This window comes from Balaenoptera musculus, chromosome 10, assembly GCF_009873245.2.
Source record: "Balaenoptera musculus isolate JJ_BM4_2016_0621 chromosome 10, mBalMus1.pri.v3, whole genome shotgun sequence".
NCBI lineage: Eukaryota > Metazoa > Chordata > Mammalia > Artiodactyla > Balaenopteridae > Balaenoptera > Balaenoptera musculus.
This window is the reverse complement of record NC_045794.1, coordinates 78992914-79020400: the sequence shown is the minus strand read 5'-3', so window position 1 is coordinate 79020400 and position 27487 is coordinate 78992914. Positions and strand designations below refer to the sequence as shown.

The 27487-nt window shown below is 37.1% G+C and overlaps 1 protein-coding gene across 1 annotated transcript; it reads left to right on the top strand.

The window, feature by feature from the left end:
• The first annotated feature begins 238 nt into the window (after window positions 1-238).
• On the top strand, window positions 239-26283 carry USP44 (ubiquitin specific peptidase 44). The gene is given in 9 exon segments (XM_036865154.1): window positions 239-338; window positions 11368-12859; window positions 15852-16047; window positions 18479-18587; window positions 23100-23191; window positions 23194-23243; window positions 23245-23281; window positions 23284-23305; window positions 24154-26283. Coding segments are annotated over 8 exon segments (2127 nt in total). The 5' UTR covers window positions 239-338; window positions 11368-11437; the 3' UTR covers window positions 24353-26283.
• The last annotated feature ends 1204 nt before the right edge of the window (window positions 26284-27487 follow it).

The following is a 27487-nucleotide window of genomic DNA, read 5'->3' as shown; positions in this document are numbered from 1 at the left end:
GAGCTTCTACTGCCCGCGCAGAGCCACAGGCGGCGCCGGGGGACGTCCATCCCCGGACACCCAGTCGGAGCCCGGGCGCGGGTTTCCCCCTCAGAACGGCAACCCACGGGTCCGCAGTCGCCACGCAGCGCGGCCCGCCCCCTTGGGCCCTCCGAAGGCTTGGGAGGGGAGGGCGGTGGGGCAGGGAGGCGGGGTCGGTCGCGGCGTCACCGCTGACGTAGCCGCCCGACCGGGCCGCCGCCGCCGCTGCTGCTGCTGCTGCTGTCGCCGCGGCACCGGGGAGCGGGGAAGGGGGGCGCGGGAGACGAGCGCTAAGATGGCCGCTCCGGCTCGGGCTGGTGAGTGTGCGTGAGAGGCGCGCGCGACTGCGGCGGTTGGCTGAGCGAGGCTCCCTGCTGGAGCAGAGATCCGACGGGAGCCCCCAGGGCCGGGAGGCACTTAGCGGCGTTTTCCCGCCGCGCAGGGCGCAGGGGTCCTGAGGGAGGGAGAGGGGGCTGCCGACGGACTGAGGGGAGCGAGCCTAGGGGCGCGTGGAGGAGGAGGCGGCGGCAGCGGCGGCGGGTCTGGCGAATTTAGAATTGGCGCCTCTGGGAAGTTAAGGTGGGTCGAGCGATGCCCTGGCCAGTGCCGGCACCTCATGAGTCCCCGGAGATGCTGCCAGGAGCGGCGTCCCCTGTGGCCAGGGTCACCGCGTTGCCACCCTGCGCTCGGCTGGGGGCGGGGGACGAGTTGGGAGAAGGGGCAAGATTGGGGGACTTGAGGGGATGCAGAGGGGGAGTTGTGCCCCGACCCGCGTGCCGGAGCGTGGAGGAGATGTAATCGCGAATCTGATCGCGTATCTGATGCGGGCTGGGGCGCTCTGTGGAGCTGGCACTGTCGAGATAAAACCGCATCATCCTCCTGGCTCTGAGTGCCGCCAAGTGATGCCCGAAGCGCCCCTGGGATGCTTTGGAAGGGCGGTTCTAGTCCTCCATTTAGAAGGAATGTCTTGCCTTCCCTCCATTGATCGGGTCGCGGCACTGCCAGCACCTGCTGCCACTTAGAGACACTTGGGATTTTTGAATACCAGCTTTCTAAACCATTCCCGCTGGCCTTCGGGGAAGGAATGCTAATAGGCTAAACTTATTTGGGGGGCATAAAGAAATGTGTCAGCATAGGGAGAAGAAAATGACTGCTCAAGTTTACGAAATAGTAGGACTCGCCCTCTCTCCCACCCCCGCAATAAAAAAGAAAGTGAAACATGGTAATTGTTTCAACTTCAAGTTTGAGCTGTTGTAAATTCTACTGGTAACTGGATAATTTCTTGCAGTTTTAATTTTGGAAGTTAAAAAATAAGCAAGTCTTGAGAGAGCCGCTTTATCCTCAAACCCCTGCTCCCCATTTTTAAGCCTTAATTGTCAGATCCTGCGAGTAACGGGGTTGTGAAATTAGCATAGAAATACGACTTTCAGGCCCTGCACTTGAATTCCTTATTATCTGTTAAGTAGCTGCCTGTGGGGTAAAAGTAGGGGGGTGGTAATGTTGGGCCTGGAATTCCATTTTGAGTTGTCTTTAAAACCAGCTTTAGGTATAAACAAGGAAAAAGAATTGGCTGTTCACTGTGATCAAATTCGGAAAGCCAAGCATAAGTTAAGCACATGTTTGTAGAATATTTCATAATCACAGTGAGATTCAGTACTCAGTTGTCTTAAAAGAGATGAACACTTTGTATTCTTGGAACCCTAATCTTTTTATCCTTAATTTAGCGTCTCAGGCCATTTGAAAGAGATTTAATACATTTTGTCTCATTTAGCCTCTCTCCCCGGCACTGCCATTTCTCTAGCTTTTTGTGTCCTAGCCATTAATTTTGCAATCAGTAGCAGATTTTTCAATCCAGTATTTGTCATTGTAGACTATTCATATTGAAATTTAGACACATTCTGATATTGAACAGAGTTCAATACATACATTGTAGAAAGTTGCAGTGTTTTGACTGGTTTGATTGTGCATAAGTCTTATTTTTCGTTGAAAATATTAATGTCCCACATTTTTTTTATTTTTTATTTTTTTAATGCTATTCTTGTCTGCTTACATTCTTTTTATGTATGTATGTATGTATGTATGTATGTATGGCTGTGTTGGGTCTTCGTTTCTGTGCGAGGGCTTTCTCTAGTTGTGGCAAGCGGGGGCCACTCTTCATCGCGGTGCGCGGGCCTCTCAGTATCGCGGCCTCTCTTGTTGCGGAGCACAGGCTCCAGACGCGCAGGCTCAGTAATTGTGGCTCACGGGTCCAGTTGCTCCACGGCATGTGGGATCTTCCCAGACCAGGGCTCGAACCCGCGTCCCCTGCATTGGCAGGCAGATTCTCAACCACTGCGCCACCAGGGAAGCCCCCACATTTTTTTTTAAGCTTAAAAAATTTAAGTGATTGGTGAATCCGCATTTAGTGTAATTTACAATGATAAACTTTTTGGAATATTTAAAATGGGAAATCCGTTGAAGATTTGGGTTAAATGTTTGAAGTATATTGTTTCTACCCAATTCTCTTTACCCCCCTTTTTCACATAGTTTTTTTCTTGCACTCCAAAAAGAAAGAAATAAGGTATCATATATACCTCTACCAAACTTTTCCTCTACACACTTGAATCTTACTGAGTGTTATAGCATTGGTGGTACATAAGAGGATTTTCTGCTTGTTGGATTGTTTGAGGGCAGAGTCTGATTGTATTTTATTTGTAACCCTAGCACCTGACTTACTGCTTAACATGGAGGGAAAACCTCTGTAAATGTTCGCTCAATTGGGTTTTTGGATCGTACAGAAGTACAGGGAAAGGCAACATTTTGGCATCTTGGTAGCAGAAAAAAACGTGCTTTGAAGTTTTTCTCCTTCCTGACAATGTTAGCCAGAAGGAACATTGCCAGATTCTAATGGAGTTGCCTGGTTGAGGGAGATTAGAGAGAGGCTGAGAGCATGGGCTTAGGAGTCTAATCAAGATAGGAAATGTATGCCCAATCATTTCCTGAATTCAGTAATGGGGACAATTTTGCCATTAGGCACAGCCCAAACAGGTGACAAGTAACTAAAATATAAAAGGATTCTACCAATACTGGCTTCTGACAAAGATTACTATAAGAAGTACAATTGATTTTTCATAGCACTTTCAGACATCATAAAAACTTTATTATAAGAAATTCATTTTTAATGGAGTTTTACATGCCATAGAAAACTAATTTATAGTCCAAGAATATACTTGTTAGGCCAAGTCATATATGTACTAGAATAATAGTCTGGCCATTTTACACAAAGTATTTGAGCTCAATTTACTAGACCCATGGTAGAATGCTCAATCTTTTTATGAATGTTTCCCCTATTGTTATGAAGTTAGCTGCAATAGGTTGATGTAATGATAAATATTCTGGAACAAAATTGCCTATGAATGAAATACTTGAAACTTGTGGTGGGTGAGGAAATCAAATAATCTGGCAGCAGAACTTGCTTTTCAGGAGCTTTTTCTTAGATGGTCAACTAGATACAATCTCTGTGCCTCAGGAGAGGCATGCTAGAGACCTGAAGAAGGCCCAGGGAAAGAGTATCCTTTATTGTTTAATGAGTTTCAAGCAAGATCTGGGTAATTATAGATTCTAGATCTCTAGAGGAAGAAAGAATAACCAGAGCCTTTCTAAGGATAAAGGAAAGGAAATACATCATGATTGACAAGGAGAGGTGCCAAAACACATAATAGGCATAATAGCATACCTAAGACGGAGCAGAGAGAGTTTGAGAGCCCATTGTGTTTATTCATTCAATAATTTATTCATTCAAAAATATTGAATCCCTTTATATGTACCAGGCACTATGCCTGACCCTTGACATTTTATAAACATCTCTTAAGAGAACAGGGTACTATGGTGGTTCCGTGAAATAAATGGAAAATTGAAAACTACTTATAAGCAGTGGGTAAGGTTTGCCCTAATTACTGTGGATAGTTATTTTCATTCTTATCCAAATGCATGTAAAGATTGTGGTGGTTAGTAATTCCTAAGGCCTACTTCCTATTGAAATTGCCATTTCCTCCTATCTTTTATCATGGAAAATAACAAATCTTCCTACTTTTAATAGCTTCTAGAGGATCTGTTTATTTGGTACTGTTAAAAGAAAAATAAGTTTTGTTACAAAAATTATCTTTGTTAAATAAAGATTCAACATATGCCATCCCTCTTGGGAAGTCTCGAGAGAATTTTCTTTAATGAGATAAAGATGGTTACTGTGACAATTTTATTTAAATATTCTACTTTATGCCCAGTGGTACATGTTTTTTTCTTCAATAAGAATATAATTTATATAAGTATTTATATAAAATGCGCATACCCATTTCCTATGAAACAATAGCTCATATCCCAGTTATGAAATGTTTAAAAAATTAAACTTATTCACCATGTGGTCATTGATATATAAAAACATTTTAACAAAAGATGTGTGGGAAATGGCTGGTCATAGATAAGAGTAGAAAAGTACATATTGTGCCACAATTTGAAAACTCTTACATGCCATGTTAAGGAGTTTGGATTTATCATGTGGTCTTACAAGAGTTTTAAACAGTCCTTTGACAGTTGTAAAAACTGTGCCTATAAGACACACTAGGCATTATCTGAAATGTAAATCTTATATGATGATTATTTGACTAAGTATGAACTATGAAAGAGGGAAGTTTCTTAATAGAGCATGATGATGTTATATTAGTGACTATTCAGATTTTAAAGTACTCTTTCTAGAAATGTATATTAACTATTTCCCTCATTTTATGTCACTTTTTAAAATAGTAATTTAGTTTGGCTATTTTTGTGTGTTTGTTTTTCATGGTAACTTCTAGACTTCCATAAAACATTTTTAATGAGAAAAATCTGAAAACTATGCTACTAATTGCACTGATTAGAAAATCTAAATTACTTTCATATAACTGATCTTTGGTACCTAACCTCTTGTAGTTTCTATGCTTCCTTTCTAAGTGTCTTCTAAAGAAACTGAGGTGGAAAGTGAGTGGTCAACTGAGAAAGATCATTATGTTAAAGATAACTAAAAATTTATAGTGGAATGTTCATTTTTGAAGTAAAAAATTAGTTACCCTTCTAATTTTTCAGTGATTCTTATAGCTTTTAGTAATACTTATATTTGGACCACAAATATTTATTTAAAGGGTCACTACATGTCATACCAAAATTTAAAATACCCCAGTTAGGGTTGGGGAAGTATTTCTCAGTTTGCTTTTGTGTAAGATCTATTTTGGGCATCTGGAAGCGTGTAGGATGGGACAAGACACATGGTAGGCTTTGGTTAATAACAGAGGAAGTAGGATAATGACATCACAAACTATCAGGAAACTGCCTTAGCTGGGCAAAACGGTCACTTGGTTAAGAGGAGGAGGCAGTTTTGGTCACTGGTGATCGATGACTTTCTATTCTTAACCACTGATTTAAAAGCCACAAAGAAAACTGAAGTGGGCCTGCAGTTAATACTAGTTGACTGACTGTGCCAAGAATTTGGTAGCCTGAAACAGTATGGCTATAGAACCTAGAGGATCTTCATAAAGCCCTTACCTTTTTTTATTAAGGAGATAAAAGATGTTTGAGAAGTAGTCCCTCCCTTACCACAGGGAACCTACCCAGCAGATAGTTGGCAGAGTAAGGATGTGCACACAGATAAACCGAAGGATTCACATTTGGCACAACTCAAGGCTTTTAGGAAGTTAGGAGAGAAGAAGATTTTCTTAACTAGAAATACTTTATGAAGGAGTTGGGCCTTGGAGGATAGATAAAATTTTTTAAAGGTGGAAGTGAGGGAATGAGGAAGATGAGTTCAGGAAATGAACTGGAGATTACTCCTTTTGGCTGGAGTGCTCATGACAGAGGGGTAATAAGATGAGGCGAAGAAGATAGGCTGGAATCTGGAGAATTTTGAAAGCACGACTGGCAAATGTAAAGTATTTTTTTATTGCAGTATTTGAAAAACTGCCGTTTAGTGATTTGTGACCAGCATTTTCTTTTTAAATGAAATAGAATAGGAAATATCAGAATACATTATTTTTATAAGGATTGTTTGTGAAACTTTTGCTCCAGGTATGTGTGTTACATGTGTACACACATTTACTGGAACCTGATGTAAAGTTTCTAAGGAGTCTTAGTCGAAGTTAGAAATCCACTGCTTTACTTGACTATGAGGAACAGAGGATTTTAAGTACAAGAGTTAAAGGCTCAAAGCAAACTTGAAGATTAATTTGGCAGGATAGTACTATGAAGGAAAGCGAGAGTCCGGATGATGGGAGACCAGTTTGGAGGTTACTGCTGTGCTTCAGAGTGATTTGTCCATAATGAGAATGATAGTTCTGGAAATGGAAAGGAATGAAGACTTGGGGAATGATAACCCTACTATATATGACAAATTGAATGTTCGCATGGAAAAGGTGGGAGGGAGGAATCAAAAAAAAAAAAAGTTTAAGATTTCTAGCCTGGGTACTTGAATGATAATGCAGTATCTTTAATAAGAGAATATTGGAAAAGCTAATTTTGTGAAGGCAAGATGTATAGGTAAGCTGAGTTGAAGTGTGCCTGGCACTGGTTCAGAAGGGCTAGGTCTGAAGATAAAGACTTGGTAGATGGCTATCTAGATCTGACCATTGAACCTCTGCTGGTAGAAAGGATTCATTACAAGAGGTTTGAAGAGCCATTAAAATAGATTCCACAGAGTCCTCACTGTGTGGTAAGTATAAGCAGTTTTGTGCTGTCGAACCGTAACAAGTTATATATTTTACCTGTAATCTTATTTGATGTTTGTGTGTGATATAAACCTTTGAATATAAATGCCATATCTAATAAGATCTTACGTTTTATTTCTCTTCTAGTCATTTTAGCTTTCTATTTTATAATTGCTTTAATGGTATGCTAACTGTAAAATAATTAGGTTTCAACAAGTCAAATACAATTATTTTGTAAACTTTAGAGATTTGCTGAAGGAAATTGTAAAAATAAAGGTGCTTGTTCATTTATATGGCATGAAAAGTTTGAATGGCTTGAATGGTTTTCTTTGAACAAATTAAAATTTTTATTGTCTTTAAGCAGTGAAGAATGACAAAGCGAAGCTTTCAGAATATTTATAAATCCATTTGTCTTTAAAATAGGTAGCATATCTGGTTTAAAAAAAAGCCATTTCATAGCTATTAATTGGAATTTAAAGTGTGAAACTTTTTAAAAATATGAGAAAATGATATAGGTAATTTTAATCTTTATATATAGATTTCATTCAAAACATCTTGACTATTTGTATATTGCTATTATATATAGATACAGGTAATATTTTACCAGAATCTACATGGGGGATGCCAAAATGTTTTGTTAACTCTCTATAAAATGAATATACTGCCCCAAATCACTTATCCTATCTGCTGGAGCCAAACAGAGCTAATACATAGCTTCTCAGCAGTGGATTAGCAAATGAAAAGAAGTGCTCTGAACCCAGTAGAGGAAAATAGGAAGTGTCAAGAAATACTCCCATCCCCCTTTCTTCTCTTCCAAGCTTGTAGATCTTTGTGTGACGAGGCCCCTTTGGGGTACTCTAGTAACTGTCTCTGAGCTGTGGCTCCGGGCAGCAGAGCAAACTGGAGATCTCTGGTGGCAGCAGCCTGGCTCTCTAGCTCCTGCTTTCTTCCCTGCCCTTTGCTTGGTCGTCCACCCCCTACTGGTTTCTTTCATAAATAGACTGAGCAAGTGGGCCCCCTACTCTAAAATATTAATCTCATGATCTGTCATTCCACCATTCTGGTTTCACTTCTTTGGATTTTTTAGAAGATTTTATCTGAAAGATCCCCTTTTAAAATGCAAATACCCCTGGGAGAGGTCTGACCTTAGTCCTCAGCTAACATCTTAATTATCAGTTAGTACCTAAGTTTGCCTTAGTACACATTTGCCTGAGAAGAACCCCTGGCTAAAAGTGATAAAACTAGAGGGAAGCTAGCATTTATAATATTAATAGTAGTGGTAGTAATACTATTATTGTTGTTGTTGTTGTTGTTGTTATTATTATTATTATTATTATTATTATTATTGGCAGGTAAGATGTACTAAGGGCCGTATTATTAAGTGCCAGGAATTGTTGTAAGTGCTTTACAAATATAAATTTCCCTAATTCCCTCATCAACCCTATTGATGTTATTACTACTGTTATTTTACAGATAAGAAAACTGAGTATGTGGAACATAAATAATTGTCTATGTCACGTAATAAATGCAGCCGAGTGTTAGACTCAGGCATTTGGATTCCTTAGGGGGGTTTTGCTGTGAGACCTCTTCCCTGCTATATTGCCTCTCAGAGAGATGGCATCTGATCAACATTTCACCCTTTTCACAATTTTGCATCAAATGAAATTATGCTATTTGATTATAGGCCACTTCCTGTTGAAGGTTAGGGGCCTTGCCATCATCTAAATAGATTTTTTAGTAACAACTGTAACGAAATAGGAAAATTCCTTGTAACTAAGGGAATGTATTTGCAGGATATAGAGGAGAAGGAAGTAAAGAGGCTAGTCTATAATCTAGCACTATCTTTCCTATTTAAAACTTATTTTGGGGAATTTAAAAATATGGATTAATAAAATAATTTGTAGTCCTAGTACCCTGAGATAACCCAAAAATGAATGAATGAATATATATTTGTATATATACATATACACATACATGTGTGTGTGTGTATATATTCTTTCTAGGTTTTTTTTCTTTTGAGCCTTATTTTCTGAATGTTCTGCAAAGTGTCAACTCATACCACCTCTTTAAAATTTTAGAATGAAATAATTTCCCTTGAGTATAAATAAACAGCATTTCCCACTTCATCTCTATGAGAGATTGAACTAATAATTATTGTCTATGACTTGCCAGAAACAAATGTTTAACTAAATTATCTCTGTGTTCTTTATATGATCCTTTCTAAGTAAAAGTAGATAGAAGAGAACCCTAGATTCTTCACTTAATCTCCATATTGAGTCAGTTCTTTCAACCAGTGTTTGGTCAGCACTAATCTACCTCTGCTCCTGTCTTTGCTTCAGCACTGCTACAGCTTTAATTTCCTTGTAATATCTGGAGCAGTAGAGTCTCCTTTAATTACTCATCCCTCCTCTAGATCTGCCGTTCAGATCCCTCTGTAACCTACATATCTGATTGTGTCATTCTCCTTTATAGAATTCTTCAGTGGCTTCTTATTGCTCGTATGCCCTGGAAGCAGGTTTTGAGGATGACTGGGGCAGGGAATTCTCCAGGTCCCAAGTAGCAGTTTAAAAGGGGAGTTTGAGATGTATGCTTGTTCCACATCCCTTGACTCTGCTGAGTCCACATAATGAGGGCCAGGCAGGGGCCCTCTAACGTGTCAGGTCTGGGCCCTCATTGTCTGGGTCTAAAGGCAGAGTGTGCTGCTGCTGTGTGGACAGTAAACTTTCGGTGGCAGCAAGGATCAAAGCTGGGAGACCATTTAGGAGCCTAATTGCAGTAATCCACTTGATTGTGGCTTGGTCCAGGGTGGTGGCAGTAGAGATAATAAGTAATCAGATTCTAGATATATTTTGAAGGTAGAGCCAAACATTCTCCCTAAAGGATTGATGTGGGGAGAGAGAAAGAGAGGAGACAAGTATGATTCCAAGATTATTAACCTCAGTACCTGGAAGGATTTAGGGTAATGGAGCATATTAATCACTGATGTCTTACTTTTGCCATTAGCAGCTATTGTTGAATGCTAGTTCTAATAAAATACTATATTTGACCAGATTTTGGACCTCAGGAAATTTTAAGGGAAGAGAAGTGAAATGTGTGCAGTTGTGAGGGCTGGGGCTGGCAGTCTTAAATCTTTATTCAGCAAACCCGGTATCTAAAAGTTAAGACATTGGTGGTGGGCAGGAGTATCTCTGATTGCTAGGAGATTTTACAAAAAAGAGGTGGGAAGAAACCAAAAATCAACTTTACCTTTGCAGTTTTCTTAGGGCTTTGGAGGCAGCATCTGCAAGTAACATTGAAATTCATATTGTCTTGCTGTCCTAAAAAATTTAAAGCATTGATCATGCTACACACAATGTTCTGAGTGTTCTGTATCTAGGTCCCCACCTGCAACCTAAAATTTGGGTTCAATTTATGTTAAATCAATGAAGAAAATGTTTTGTGATTCCCTACTTTTTAACTAGATTTCGTTTCACTCTTTTTAGGTTCAGGTAGCAGATGTGTTCCTTTAACTGATAAAGGAACAAGTTTCTGGGTCAGAATCACATTTGTTTTATTATGTTAAGTTTCTTTGGTGTGTGGGTTTGTTTTTTGGAATAAGCTTCTAATTTCAGATAATGCTTAGCCTGCCAGAATGTAGAAGTTTATTATATTGCCACTCACTTCATATTTTTCCTCTTTTTTCTTAATTTGCTTATACATCCTTGCACATTCCTGAGAGTCTATTCAAATACAAAGACAGAATGAGAGAATGCTTTTCTCTTTCCTTAAGGCAAACTGTCAAGTCTATCAAATCAGACTCTATCATTACAGAGCCATGAATTAAAGGTCATTATTGGTTTACTACTGGAAAGCCAAATTTTAAATCGTAGTTAATTAGAATATTTAGTATTATTATTTAGTATTATTTAAATAAATAGAATGTAATATTGATTTGTTCACTATAGCTATGTGTCAGATAAATATTAATTGTTTACTGAGCATTTACTATGTGCCAGATATTTTGTTATCTCAGTCCTTTAACAATTCTGTGAAGGTGGTATGATTTTCCCTGTTTTACAGATGAAGTTTAGAGAAGTTAGAATATTTGCTCAAATCAGACATATAAACAGTATGTGGCAGAGGTAGCATTCAAACCTAAGTTTTTCTACTTCAAAACCCATGCTTTTAACTATGATTATATTTTAGTAACTCCACTTAGGGCTCTCAGAATATAGACACTAATGAGATGTATTTGGGTCTTTCCAGTCCCAATTTTTAAGAAAATGAATATTTTTGTAAACTGCCTTCAGACTATTGGATAAAAGGGGATGTGAAAAGGGATCACTACCCATTCTTTACCAGTAGACGGTGGCATAAAATTAAAAACAAAGTTTTTAAAAGGAACCATCAGAGAAAGTAAAGTGATGTGTGTGTGCTTTCAGAGCAAGGTGGATGAAAGATTAGTGAAGTTTAGAGTAAATGAAAAGTGAGAACTGCCTATGGTATTATGACAGGCAGCCCAGATATTGGGAGCAGAGAGAGCAATTTTATAAAATTATTCCTGGAAAAATAAAATAATTCCTGGAAAAATACCTTGTGAAAAAGAAAAATATTGGCTTTTTGTTTTTCTTTTATTAAAAATTGACATTGTTCTGCTTAGTTTTCAGATGCTTCAAATATTATGAACAGAGACTTGTTTGGATTATGTGTTTCTCAGCTAGACTAAATAAATGCTAACAATGGATAAGTGCAAACACATTGGGCAGTTGCGGCTTGCTCAAGACCATTCCATCCTCAACCCTCAGAAATGGCATTGTGTGGACTGCAATACAACTGAGTCTATTTGGGCTTGCCTTAGCTGTTCCCATGTGGCCTGTGGAAGATATATTGAAGAACATGCACTCAAGCACTTTCAAGAAAGCAGTCATCCTGTTGCATTGGAGGTGAACGAGATGTATGCTTTTTGTTACCTTTGTGATGATTATGTTCTTAATGATAATGCAATTGGAGACCTGAAGTTACTACGAAGTACATTAAGTGCAATCAAAAGTCAAAATTATCACTGCACCACTCGTAGTGGAAGGGTTTTACGGTCTATGGGTACAAGTGATGATTCTTATTTTTTACATGATGGCACCCAATCTCTACTTCAAAATGAAGATCAAATGTATACTGCTCTTTGGCACAGGAGAAGGATACTAATGGGTAAAATCTTTCGAACTTGGTTTGAACAGTCACCCACTGGAAGAAAAAGGCAAGAACAATTTCAGGAAAAAATAGCAAAAAGAGAAGTGAAGAAAAGACGGCAAGAATTAGAGTATCAAGTTAAAGCAGAATTGGAAAGTATGCCTCCAAGAAAGAGTTTACGTTTGCAAGGTCTAGCTGAGTCCACCACAGTAGAAATAGCTCCTGTTCAAGTACCACTGCAAACCTCAGCATCACCAGCAAAAGATAAAGTAGTATCTACCTCAGAAGATGTAAGACTAAAAGAAGCCAGTGACTCCTCTGTTAAACGAAGGCCAATAGTAACTCCTGGTGTAACAGGATTGAGAAATTTGGGAAATACTTGCTATATGAATTCTGTTCTTCAAGTGTTAAGTCATTTACTTATTTTTCGACAATGTTTTTTAAAACTTGATCTGAACCAATGGCTAGCTGTGACAGCTAGTGATAAAACAAGATCATCTTATAAGCATCCTCCAATCACAGATACAGTATATCAAATGAATGAATGCCAAGAAAAAGAAACATGCTCTGTTCGCTCCAGACATCCAAGTTTATCATCAGGACTAAGCGGTGGAGCATCAAAGAGTAGAAAGATGGAACTTATTCAGCCAAGGGAGCCAAGTTCACAATACATTTCTCTCTGTCATGAATTGCATACTTTGTTCCAAGTCATGTGGTCTGGAAAGTGGGCCTTGGTCTCACCATTTGCTATGCTACACTCAGTATGGAGACTAATTCCTGCTTTTCGTGGTTATGCCCAACAAGATGCTCAGGAATTTCTTTGTGAGCTTTTGGATAAAATACAACATGAACTAGAGACAACTGGTACCAGGTTACCAGCTCTTATCCCCACTTCTCAAAGGAAACTTATCAAGCAGGTTCTGAATGTTGTAAATAACATCTTTCATGGACAACTTCTTAGTCAGGTATGGATTTTTTTAAAACCTTATTTTCATCTTGGGGAATTCATAAAGTGAAGCCTAAAAAAATGCATATTCTCTGTATATCTAGTATGTTAGCGCTAGCACTGTTCTCAGGTCAAAATTGGTCACTTTTACAATGTATGAAGAAGTCGCTCACCCTTACAGTTGCTTCCTTCATGAATCATTGGAAGTAGTTTTACATCCATGGTATTAAAGCTTTTTGATGGGGAGAGGGAATCAGGAAACAGAGTTCTTAGGTTAATAGTATTGCATTCGTTCTCTGAGGGATTGAGAAGAGTTTAATCCCACAAGGAACAGATTTGAAGATACTTTTGTACTGGGAATGGATTTGGTGTACACTTGAGAAATTTCAGGGACCAAGGAGTAGCCCTGGAGGATTTCCTATAGAACCTAAGGGGGCAGGGTTTGAAAACTTTTAACAAGTAGGTAGCGAAATTTTAAGATAAATAAATATGATTTCATCTAGAAAGATCCTAAATGGTTTTCCTTTATTTTAATTACACCCACAAAAATTTCCCTTGTGAAAGTCACAAAACCAGAATCTTCCATCTAATTACTGATTCTCTAGAATGAGTGGACTTGTTGGTAGACTATTACTAGACATCGGCTCTCTACTTTTCCAGAGCATAGAGCTTTAAAAAAAGTTTATTCAAAATTGAGTTATTTGTAGTGAAGTGGATGGACCTAGAGTCTGTCATACAGAGTGAAGTAAGTCAGTATGCATATGGCTGATTCGCTTTGTTGTGCAACAGAAAGTAACATAGTATTGTGAAGTAATTATTCTCAATAAAGATCTATTAAAAAGTTTATTTGCAAGAGGGAGGAGATATGGGGATATATGTATATGTATAGCTGATTCACTTTGTTATAAAGCAGAAACTAACACACCATTGTAAAGCAATTATATTCCAATAAAGATGTTAAAAAAAAAAAAGTTTGTTTTTTAACTGAGGCAATTAGGCCCCTATACACATGCCTCTGTTCCTCAGTTCAACTTTCATGGTAATGATACCACCTGTTGTTTTTATAGCATACTTTTCTGTAATGTAGTTTAAATGTTTCAAATGTATTTCTTCTTAGGGAATATCTATGAAGTTTATTTCCCTTCATATTTCAGAAATGTATAGATTCTACACTGTGTCAGTTAGCACATAAGAGTTGTGCTTCTTGTGTTGCATGCAATTTTATTTTTCCACCATCTTTCTCTGTCATTTTTAACTTTTTATGCAAAAGTTAAAATACACAATTATAAAGAAAATTATATATACCATATAGAAAATCTATATGGTACAGTAAATCTATGCAGAAGAAAAATCATCCCTTAGTACCATAACTCCACATAACGCACACATAAAACTATTAATATTTTGGTATATTTCCATCTAGGTTTTATTTTTCTTCTGAATATTTATACATATTTTCCCCCCTAATTGTATGGTCATGTTGAATTTACCTGCTTTTTTTCACTTGTTCATTTAATAATGTAAGGATTTTTCATAGTCATCAAAATATTTGATCATTCTTTTCACAACATTTCAGTGTCCATCATATGTATATACCATAATTTATTTACATTTCCATATTGTTGACTTGTAAACTGTTTCCAGTTTTTCCATCATTATAATGTCACGATCAATTAATACTGTTTTTCTAATGATTTCCTTAGGACAGAGTCCTAGAAGTAGAATTACTTTGTCAAAATTTAAGACTTTTGATACTTGGCTGCAAATTTCTTTCCAGAAATTTACCATTTTATATTTTGAATAGTGCGAGAGTGGTTATGTACTTGTTTTTTCCTTTATGGATGAATTTTGAAATTAATAAAAATTGTTATGCCAGCATTTTGCTTTCTTCCTTTCAATGTGTAATAAACACTTAAGAAACTGGTCATCTCAGGAGATTCAGAGGTTGGAATGCCCCGCCCCACCCCGCCCCCAAATTCATGAAACTGTTCTCAAAAGGTCAGATCACGGTCCTAGTGAGTCCCCAAACTAAACACCAGGAGTATTATTTTCTTTGTGTCAATGTGTTAAATCTAAAATCTACATTAAAATTGGCCTCTTTATTTTTTTGTTTGTTCCAGGAATATAGCTTTTATGAAAGAGTTTAGTGATATTTCGTATCATGTGTGGATTTTTAGATCTATAGAGTCTGTCTTCAGTTACGGGCAGTGTTTGTTGGCATTAAATCCTGCTGAATGCTTTACTGAAATTATTATTCTTTCCTTTTCCAGTTACTGTATTTCCTACATAAGTTGTTAGAAAGGCCTCATATTCTGTGTGGTTCCTATATTTTGATGAGGATTTTAATGTAGTAATGTTTGCTTTAAGTGGGAGTATTTATATTATATGTATAATATTTATATTATATGTATATTTATGTTATATTTACTATCTTTTGAAATTATCAGTTGGTAGGGCTTCAAAATATATACTAAATATACCATATATAAAAATATACTATATTTTAAAATCTGTATATAAAAATATACTAATAGTATTTTACTTGTATCATGCTTAAAAGGTTATAGGGATTTGGGGAGAGAAAATCAATCAGTGAAAGATGAGGAAGGAAAAAGGGCAAAGAACCTCAAGTCTAATAATCTAAACACATTAAATTAAATGCATATAAATATATCATATATATTATATATGTATAGACACACATACACACACACATATATATACACACAATGGGTATATAACTGAGTCCACGGTTTGGTTTTCTACTAAATTCAGACTTGACTAATGCCCTTGGAGCTTTTCGAATGCCTAGTAGTTAAAGCCCATCAATGCATAATGGGTTTATGGAAGAAAGAAATTATTCCCTGAAAATAATATAAAACAGATTATTCAGAATTCTGGTAGTACATTTTCAGAAGAAGAGCTAATTTACTGGCAGTGACTTCTAGTGAACGGAATAAATATTTTGACAGAAGGATTGTAATCTGAGAAACTAATATTTTTATTTGCAGGTTACATGTCTTGCATGTGACAACAAATCAAACACCATAGAACCTTTCTGGGACTTGTCACTGGAATTTCCAGAAAGATACCAATGCAGTGGAAAAGATATTGCTTCCCAGCCATGTCTGGTTACTGAAATGTTGGCCAAATTCACAGAAACCGAAGCTTTAGAAGGAAAAATCTACGTATGTGACCAGTGTAATTGTAAGTAGAAGCTGTATATTCTCTTTGCTTTTCTAAGGTTAGCAAAGAGAAACACAAATGAAGGAAGCTGGAATAAATTCCTTTAGTAGCAGGTATAGAAATAAACTGTTAGTTTATCAAAAGAAACTTGGCTGGATAGTTCTACTTTTTAATTGGCATTTGTGAACTATATGTTTGTTTTGCCTTATTGATGACATTAAAATTTTTTTGATCATATAGTAAATTATAGAAAGGATTCATAAAATAAAATTTAAATTAATATGTGAGGGCAGAATAAAGTAGCAAAGGGGAATAGTAAAAGGTAACCATGTTATTTAGTACTGAATGAAATGTTTGCTTTATGAGTCTTTGCTACATATCAAAACATTGATATATAGATAATATCTGTATGTGTGTGTGTGTGTGTATACATGCTTATATAATAGGAAATAAGACATATAGCTGGACTACTGCTATGGACTTTTGCTTCATAAAAACAAAAATTTATTCAAAAATCATCTACTGCCCGTCTCTTCTATATTAGTCATTGTTCTAGTTGCTGTGGATAGAGGTAAGACACTTTCAAGATGCTCACATACCTAATGGAGGAAACAGACAATTAAGATCTACTATGATAAGCTCTCTGATAGAGGCAAGCCTAGGAACCCAGCACTGGGGGATGAAATAGCCATTTCAATTAAAGAAGCATCATCCTCCAGGCAAACGGTATATAAAACCACATCGGATCTTCTGTGTCTTTATCCAGTTTCTTTATCTCTGTCGAAGTGTACATGGCATTTTAGTGTTTATACTTTGTATTTGCAGATATTCTCCTTAAGCTCCATGTCTGAAAAAATGATTCTAGGGCTTTAGATACTAAACTTCTAAGGTAATATAAAAGAAACATTGGCTGTTCCAGCATTAAAAAAATGGCACATCAGTTGATAGTATTCTAGAACAACTTATACTAACATTGTTTTCTGTGTGCTGCCTAATATAAAATCTGTTAATTTATAGGAGCCTAAGATTTATAAGGTTAAAAGAAAATAAACCTTTATCAAATTTGTATAGTGAAGTATTTTTTTTCTTGGACATAAATGTGAATGGTCCTAGATGCTTTCATCACCAAATCTGGGAGTAGAAAGATATGAATAAATGCAGAATATGGCTTTATAACATGTTTGTGTGTGTCTCCTGGGTCCACCAAATAAGGGCCTAAAAGAGCTGCTTTAATTTAATACATAATGGCAAATGTTTAAAATTATAATTCAAGGAGTTAACATCGTTTCTCTAGCTACACTTGGACCATATATTTCTGGATGACAATCCAAAGGTAGGTCCTCGACGTTCAGCAGCAGCCCGATACCTGGATCTCAGGGGCATAGACCTGGAGGAAAGGCTTCTGGTAGCAAGAGGAGATGGGTTAGAGGACAGCCTCATGGTGGGCTGATTCTACTTCCTACATGAGAAGCAGCTGCTGCTACGGCTGGAGTCACAGTTGTTGTACAAGTTGAAGAATAGCTCCTGGACATCAAGAGCATTTTGGTAGCCAATGGCCCAGCCAGGACAAGGTCCATAGGTGGACCTCTAGAGAAGCAGGGGGGTAAACAAAAAGAATCCTCAGTTCCACTTGTTTAAGATTTGGTACTAAAATAGCAAGATACTGAGGGAGACCTCAGATGCTGAGCTAGTAAAGGCTTGCTTTCTTGGGCAGTGCTGGGGTGGATCCCCAGGAAGCAGGGATGGGTGTTCTTGGAAGGAAGGTCCCATGCCCTGGGGATCCTGATTAGCCTCAAGAAATGAACTGACCATGAAACTTTTTAATTAGACTTTGTTAAGAGTATATTAAAGTATGTTTAGGGAGAGTTTTAACTTTTCCTCTTAGTTGGCATAGCCAAATCTATTTAAAAATATTATAGCACAGCATCATTCTGTTGCCTTATTTTCAGGATTATATTAAATCATGTACAGTATATGTGGGGGATTGGTTCCAGGTGCACCCACTTTTATACCAAAATCTACCGATGCTCAAGTTCCATAGTAGGTCATCTGTATCTGCAGATTTCGCATCAGCGGATTCAACCAACTGCGGATGTAAATTTCGATCCATGGTTGAATCTGTGCATGCGAAACCTGCAGAGGGCCGACTGTACATTTATTGAAAAAAATAATAATCTGCATGTAAGTGGACCCATGTAGTCCAAGCCTTTGTTGTTCAAGAGTCAACTGTGTTTGTTTACATGTCTGTATACCTTGACTAGCTCATAAGTTTTGTGTGTTTACATGATTCTAAGTGTCTTGAGGGCAAGGCCATGCCTTTATCTCTAGCACAGTAAAATGCCTGTAACGCAGTAGATGTTTAATTGATAATACATGTCTGAATTATTTTGAGTTTACTCAGCTTTTCCTTATATCCTTAAATTTGCATCTCATTCTGTCTTTAATATCACAGCAAAGCGTAGAAGGTTTTCCTCAAAACCAGTTGTACTCACAGAAGCCCAGAAACAGCTTATGATTTGCCACCTACCTCAGGTTCTCAGACTACATCTCAAACGATTCAGGTTAGTAGTAGAATAAATTTTAATACTTGGCTAGATGACTTATCTACTTCTGTGGTTTTTTTTTAAGGGAAAAAAATTCTGTCATTGTCTCTAGCCCTAATCATAGACACCATGTTCAATAACTATCCTTGATTATCTGCCCTTGCAGAATGCATTGCTGATCAGCAGACCCCTCGCATTTCGGTCTGCTAGTATCATTCTCCTTGTAAGTCTCTGCTTATAGTGTTTAATATTCAGCATATTTTAGGTATAAAATTTTTAAAATTTAAATCTATAACTTGAGAGGATTTGATTTGAAAGTACTCGGCATATTTTAGGTATAAAATTTTTTTAATCTCAATCTATGACTTGAGAGTATTTGATTTGAGAGTATTCAGCATATTTTAGGTATAAAATTTTTTAAATTTACATCTATAACTTGAGAGTATTTAACCCAATTGCTTCATGCTTGGAAAATATTTGAACAATGGTATAGCAGTTCAGTTCCAAGCAGTTAAAAAAAAAGCAAAAAACTTTAGTCTTCAGAAATACATTTAGATAAATTAGTTGGCAAATCTGTTGGTTAATCAAAGCATATGGTTTCATACCTTGTAATAACCATGTTTTATTTTATTTTATTTTATTTTATTTATTTATTTTTGGATGCGTTGGGTCTTTGTTGCTGTGCATGGGATTTCTCTAGTTGTGGTGAGCGGGAGCTACTCCTCGTTGCAGTGGGTGGGCTTCTCGCTGTGGTGGCTTCTCTTGCTGCGGAGCACGGGCTCTAGGCGCGCGGGCTTCAGTAGTTGCAGCACACAGACTCAGTAGTTGTGGCTCGTGGGCTCTAGAGTGCAGGCTCAGTAGTTGTGGCACACGGGCTTAGTTGCTCCGCGGCATGTGGGATCTTCCCGGACCAGGGCTCGAACCCGTGTCCCCTGCACTGGCAGGCGGATTCTTAACCACTGCGCCACCAGGAAAGCCCAATAACCATGTTAACTTGAGAGTTTATTGTTCTCTTAAGAAATGAGAAGTTACTTTATGTGCTATGATTTGAAAACTATTGAGATCATGTTTCTTGTACATATGAGTTGTTGCCGGTTTCTTTCTTTTTTAAATTAAAGGAATACATGTTAAAAAAAAAAATTCAAACATTACAGAAGGTAATGTAAAAGCCCAAACTAAAAGTACCTCTTCCTCTCAGTCCCACTTCCCAGAGATAATCACTGTTAATGGAAGTAACTGACTAAAGTTATTTATTTAAGCTGTTAAAAGTACGGTCAGCAGATACCATGTGAGTGCTTTTTAATGCCAGATGTTGTTTCATATTCTTTGGGGAATATAAGGTAGGATTCTTTTCTCAATAAGGTTATAATCAGGCATGCACAGAAATAATGGTGAAGTAGAAATATCAAGTATCACAAACTATATACAAAATGATTTATCAGCGCCTTGGAGGAGGGAGTTACGCAAAACCTAAACATTCCCAAAGCCTCTCTAATGGCATAGAGGACTTTGTATAATTTAAATCTCAGTTCATATTTCATCTCTTTAGAGAGGACTTCCCTGACCATCCTATTTAACAGTAGCACCACCCAACCTTCAGTGTCACGTTACCTACCCTATTTTTGCTTCATGGCCAAAACCACTATCTGCAATAGTTTACTTATTTCTCTCCCCACGAACAGAAAACTCAGTAATGACAGGGATCTTGTCTTTTTCATTCCTATATTCCAAAGCCTAGAACTGAGTACATAGTAGATGCCCCAAAATATTAAGTGAATGAATGGGGTGTATACAGGAGGAGGAGCACTTTAGCCTGAGAGCAACCTGAACAAAGGTATGAAGGAAGGAAAGGGTGTATAACAAAAGGTTTAGTGAAAAGTCTGGTGAGACCTGCCATGGTGTGTAAAATCAAGTGGAATGAAAACAGGAAGATTGTTAGGAGGTGAATATTGTTCAGAGCCAGGTAGCAAGGGCCAGGGAGCATGGAGAGGTGAGAACATATAACATTCCATAAAGACAGAATTGAAAGGACTTAAATTTCTGGTACTTAAATTGGTACTTAATTGGCTACTATAAATTGTTGAAGGACCTCCTGTTCTTCATAATTGCCTCTTTAATCTGCCATATAAAGCTCACCTTAATTTAAACCTATTTGACCCCCTTCCATCTTCTGCCCAAAACATTTTTGACACTTCATGCCATATTTCTGATTCAGAGACCATTTTTATGCCGCCTTTACCACCACATTTATCTCTTTCCTTTCTCTTCATCTATTCAAAAAGTACTATTGTATTTGCCAGTGTATACAATACATAGGGTATATAAGATAAAAGGGAGAATGGGATTGGGGAGGGGAGCCCGAGAGCTTTTAAGAAGCATAAGAAACAACATTTCTAATACCTTAGAAGCTCCAATGTGTGTGCCTCCTAGTCCTATTCCCTCTCCCTCTCAGAAGTAAACCATTATGAATTTTGGGTATAGTGTTATCTTGTTCTTTATCATTTTACTGTATTTTATCAGCAGAAAAAACCGTTGGGTACCCACCTATTGATAGAAATGAATATTTTTTGTTTGTTTAATTTTTATTTTATATTGGAGTACAGTTGATTTACAATGTTGTGCTAGTTTTAGGTGTACAGCAAAGTGATTCAGTTATACATATACATATATCTATTGTTTTTCAGATTCTTTTCCCACATAGGTTATTACAGAGTATTGAGTAGAGTTCCCTGTGCTATATAGTAGGTCCTTGTTGATTATCTATTTTATATATAGTGGTGTGTATAGGTTAATCCCAACCTCCTCATTTCTCCCTCCCCCCGTATCTTTCCCCTTTGGTAACAATAAATTTGTTTTCAAAGTCTGTGAGTCTGTTTCTGTTTTGTAAATAAGTTCATTTGTATCATTTTAGATTCCACATGTAAGTGATGTCATATAATATTTGTCTTTCTCTGACTTCACTTAGTATTATGATCTCTAGGTCCATCCATGTTGCTGCAAATGGCAGAAATGAATATTTTCTAATTAGATAACTTTTAAGTATTTATTTAGCATAATTAAATAATTTAAGGTTTGAATTTTATGGTAAAATAAAAGGGAGATAAAGTGAGAATGACAGGAACTTAGGTTAAGCAAGTCCCATTATTTTCCATGCTTGGTCTTCCATCTTTACTAAGATTAAAGGTACACTGGATACAGGATTTTTTTATACATTTAATAGGGAAAGATTGGGATATGACTTCTAGTCCAGCAGACGACATAATTTGCAAGTCTCACCTTTAGTTCCATACCACATTTTACATCATACTAATAAGCATTTTCACATTTTTTTCCTTCATAAAACCTGTCTATATGCCCCTCTCCCTTCTCTACCTCCTACTGTCTTAACCTCATGTTTTAATACTTTTTTAAACAATTTATTTTATTTATTTTTGGCTGCATTGGGTCTTTGTTGCTGCGCACAGGCTTTCTCTAGTTGTGGCGAGAGGGGACTACTCTTCATTGCGGTGCACGGGCTTCTCATTGTGGTGGCTTCTCTTGTTGCGGAGCACGGGCTCTAGGTGCGCGGGCTTCAGTAGTTGTGGCACGTGGGCTCAGTAGTTGTGGTTCGCGGGCTCTAGAGCGTAGGCTCAGTAGTTGTGGTGCACGGGCTTAGTTGCTCCGCGGCAGGTGGGATCTGCCCTGACCAGGGCTCAAACCCGTGTCCCCTGCATTGGCAGGCAGATTCTTAACCCCAGCGCCACCAGGGAAGCCCCAATACTTTAATACTATATTTTCATCTGTCTCTCTTTTGTCTCTGCACCATACCACCCCAAGTTGGATTATAATCTCTTGAAAGAACTAACATATATTACATTATTTTCCCCCTGTAGCACCAATTCATACTATGCATAAGATGAAAACATTGCTTTACATGCATAGATCCCGTACTGGGAAGCATGACCAACAGATTGAGAAACTGACAGTACAGGGACATTTTTTGAGTTTTGTCACTAACAGGTGTTATACTGATTTACACACAGGTAAGGGTCACAGTTTTTATTTTTTTAGTATGAAGAGCTCTGAAGTGTTCTGAGGAATTAGAGGTGCCCTGTTTTGTTTTTTCTCCACCCCTGGCCAAGAAAGGTCCAGGTTATGTCTCCCAGGAACAAACTCTAGGTTCTGGGACATCCTCCTCAAAGTATGGACAAGACAGTAAAGAATTAAAAACGCTTTGGTGTCTTGAATTTCTCTTCAAAGGGGGAAATGCCATAGTTGCCATGTTTTTCTGAAAGTTAATTTTCTTCCTATACTGTCATCTAACTACAGAAGCCAAATAATTTATTTTACAACCTGACTGTACCTGTTTGGTAAATAAGCCTACATCCTCTATTATAGCCAACTTTAGCATTGAAAGGATTTTCTATTACACTATTTATTATATATATGATTGTACTCTACGCTGAGGCCTTCTATTATTATGAGTTTGGACCTAGTATGTGGTTATTTTCCCTTGATTTTTGTTGATAATTTACCCTGATTTGTTCGTAGGTGGTCAGGACGTAATAACCGAGAGAAGATTGGTGTTCATGTTGGCTTTGAAGAAATCTTAAACATGGAGCCCTATTGCTGCAGGGAATCCCTGAATCCCTCAGACCAGAATGTTTTATCTATGATTTATCTGCTGTAGTAATGCAACCACTGGAAAGGATTTGGCTCAGGACACTACACTGCCACTGTTATAATTCCGAAGGAGGGTAGAGACGAGAAAAAAGTATTTTATCTTGGTTAGACTTTTGGAAGCCGGAGTTCAGGCTTTCGGGGTTTCTAAACTGACCACTAAGTAATCTTAAGCAAAGCCACTTGACCTCTTTGTTTTCTTTCAAGAAGAATGCTTCTGCAGTATTGTTCATAAAAAACAGGGGGATTTGTGCAGAAATGGGATATTTTATGCAGGATTGCAGTAGTTTTGACTTATAAGGGCTGAAGGGATAAAATAGTAAGGATGGTCTCAATAATTAAAAGTCAGAGAAGTGCTAAAGGCACACTTCCAAGAGTAGGTCCATCTGTTTACTGGTTTAATTCAGTTACTTTCGTTAAAGAACAGAGCATCTACGAACTGGGGGATCACAGATATTTGGAACAAACTTTGAGTTCAAGTTCTAACAAACATATAAAATTCACTTTTACTTACTGCCTCATGAACCTTAGAAAAAAGAGGTATGGACAAAAGGCCCAATAACCCATGAAGGCAATTAATTTAACACTAACATGAGTTGTACACTATTTGCTCTACAGTAATAATTACCAGCAAAGCATTAACTGGTAAGATTATACCAGGAATTAAAGCTAGTGTCAAGTGAACTATCGAGTCAGATTCTGTAACTTCAAATTACTTCTAGGATAAAGGTAGATATTCAGTAATACATACTGCCCCAAGCTGTATTTCTAATTAAAAGAAATAAATTAGCTAGACAATTATTTTCCCTTTGAAAACAGCTTAACTCTCACTGAAACTGTCTTTAAATCCATGTTTTCATTTATACTAGAAACTTCTAAAGTTCCTTTGTAAATATTAAGATGTATTTCTGTGCTTCACTCTAGGGTTCTGGGTACACTGCAATGATTCCAAGCTAAGCATGTGCACTATGGATGAAGTATGCAAGGCCCAAGCTTATATCTTGTTTTATACCCAGCGAGTTACTGAGAATGGACATTCTAAACTCTTGCCTGCAGAACTCCTGTCTGGTAGCCAGCATCCCAATGAAGAAGCCGACGCCTCTTGTAATGAAATCCTTAGCTGATCCAAAGACAGTGGGGCTTTCTTCTTGTGATTTGTATATATACTTTTTTTAAAAGGGCTGACTTAATTTTAAGCTTCATTGTTTTTATTTTTACTTACTAATCAGTGCACACTATGTTTACACATTTTGTATCTAACTACAACAAATCTCTTTTTTACAGACGAAGTTAGCATAAGTATATGTGTATCAATGTCAGCAGGTAACTAAACTTTTTTCAAGTACTTGGGAGTTTTAAACTTTTAGTGTTTACCTCAGACTGGTGTTACCTCTTTTATATTTTTATGTCTTAATTGGCTCAGATCATGAATTTGTGCAATCTTCTACTGAAGAAGTTCAGGTGGCATCATTTTATACATTTCTTATTTATCTTTTATAGCTATTTTCTATACAAATTCTTATCAGACAGAATATTAGACTTTCTTCACTAATAGTCTTACCAAAAAAAAAAGGGCATTTCTTTCAGATTTGTATACTGAAGTCACCTTTGCCTCCTAAAGGGAGTTAAACTACTACAAAGTGAAATATCAAGGTATCACCTAAATACTCATCGATCACACTCATTAATATTCCTGAGGCTATGTGTGTTACAGGGCTCAGAACAGACATTATTTTGGTTATTGGAACTTCCTTTTTTCAAAAATTTATTAAGTTTTAATAATTGTTATTTGGCATAGTCAAACTGTATACATATGAAGATGACAGCTTTATAAATAGCATGTTTAAATGACTTCAGTACTATGGACATGAAAACAATGATGGCCGAGACTTATAATAATGATTTGTCTGGCAGCAAATAGGTTTGTCCAGATTCTAATAAAGCAGTCATTAAAAAACTGAATGTAGCAAACAAACAGTATATTATGATGTAATACAAGTACAGTTCAACTTGGATATGAGTTCATTTTATATATTTAACATTAGATCTCTTAAAGCTTTGTACTATATTGTATCTTGAAATTTTTAGTTTAAAGGGATAAAAATAAGTCTTGAGGAGAAAAAATTGCATAGGACACAGAAGATATTGGCATCTGGGCAAAATATTCAGTATCTCATTTTTCTAAATAACTAAAGGCTGGATTAAGTTACTCTTGCTAGGATTATGTGAATACTAAGAGCCTCTTAGATATTCAAACACTGGGCCCTGACTTTTTTAAAATTAAAAATTACACTTGCATTTTATTAAAAATATAGTATGTAATACTCTTTGCTCTTCCCTAACAAGCTTAAAGTCCTACAGCTGCTAATTTAATTTTATTCAGAAATATGAGAATCCACTAACCTCTATAGATGAGCTATGGTAAGATCTTAGCTAAGTGTTAACCACTGGAAGATCATTTATCTTTTTTCTCAAGTGGGTTTTGCTTGCAGGTTGAAATCATTTGAGGCAGCTGATCATGAAGTGCAATGAGAATTTATCACTGAACAGACAAATCAATCATTCATGCCAAAACTACAGCTCGAGTATTAAATGGCTAAGGTTTAAAATCATTCATCTATTAAATACCTATGCAAGTTGTTACCTCAACTGTTAACATTATTATACCTCATTAAAAATTTACTGTGGTCAAGATACCTGAGTCTAGCGTTTCTTAATGTCAAGGATTACTTTATACTTAAACTGCTACACGTTTTAGTACCTAATTTTAGTGGAACAGTTAAAAACAACTCCGAAAGCTATGTTGTTTACAATGGTATGTATAGTTGCTTGTTTCAGTATTTACTTCAATGTAAATATATATGAGAAAGTAGTAAGTAAGTGACTTAGCCCTTTACTTTTTAAATCCTTAAAACTAAAACCAACGGGGGGGGGGGTTCTGTGTGTCTGAAGTCAAGGAAGGGGGGTACATGGGAACTCTGTACTTTATGCTCAGTTTTGCTACGAACCTAAAGCTGATCTAAAAAAATGACGGCTATTAAAATAACAAAACTAAAACCTAGTCAATGAACAGAAACTTACATTTCTTACAGTACATCTCATTGTGGACTTATACATTCTGCTAAGTTGATCTAACAAAAAACAACGTGTTTTGGTTGTAAAATAATTTACTAAAGGCACTATTGTTAAACATCAAGCTAATAATTTGTTACCAATAAGGTACATCATTGTAAACATGACAAAATGGTTTCAAGAGATACATGGCTAGTAGGTGAACAATACAATTTTTAAGTAACAGCTTTCCTATTTACAAGATCATATCCCTTGCCATTCCGGGGCATGCAGTGATGCCAGTGCTCCCAACTTGGGAAGGGAGCTTCAAGCTTATAATTGGTTTGAGATCACTACTGCTAAAGAGGTTTTACAAAGCTACAAATTCTTGACTCGATTCGAAAGTTCTTGGGTTTAGAAATCAAGATACTTTATACCTCCCACCAAAGCACATCAGAAAGGTATGGACTCAAAACCCCAAAAGAGCTAGCTGGAGGGCCCAAACCCTGTAACATGTCCAGGCGTGAATTGGTGAGCTCTGCCACTTGCACATCATCACAGGAAATGGCGAAATTATTCAAAGGTAGCTATTGAACATTAGCACCATAATAAACATGGCTCATATAGCTAAAAACTATACTGTTTATCCCACAAGATAACATTTATAGCTCTAATGTGAAAGAGCAACTTTTTAATGTATAATAAATGATTTAGTACAGAAGTCAGGTTTCTTAGGAGAAAAATGTTAAACAAAATACAAACTAAACAGCATCCCAGAGGCAATCTTATTGTGCTAAAGCATATACAAATTAAGGCTTTACCCTGCTACATAACAATTTTGAAATTACGTGGGAACATTCCCAACGAATCATTTACACGGAATTCAAGCAATCTGTTCAAGAACTGTGGGGCTCAGTTCAAACAAGTATTAGACAGCTTACATTTAACTTCTGCACTTAGCTGCTATGAGCGTCACTGTAACCTCACTTCCTGAAATACTACCCAAGTTGTTATGAATTCAAGCCAGTACAGGGGCAGGGTGTTAGAGAATTTGGTTCACTAATGAAAAAGCCTAAAAATTAACTAGAACAAGATCCAAACATGGGAAGTACTCCTGTTTTTCTTTATTTGTGTGGTTTTAAGCGCCCTTTTCGCTTACTAAGCTGAATACATATTTCTCAATAAACAACTACCACTGGACAAAGGAT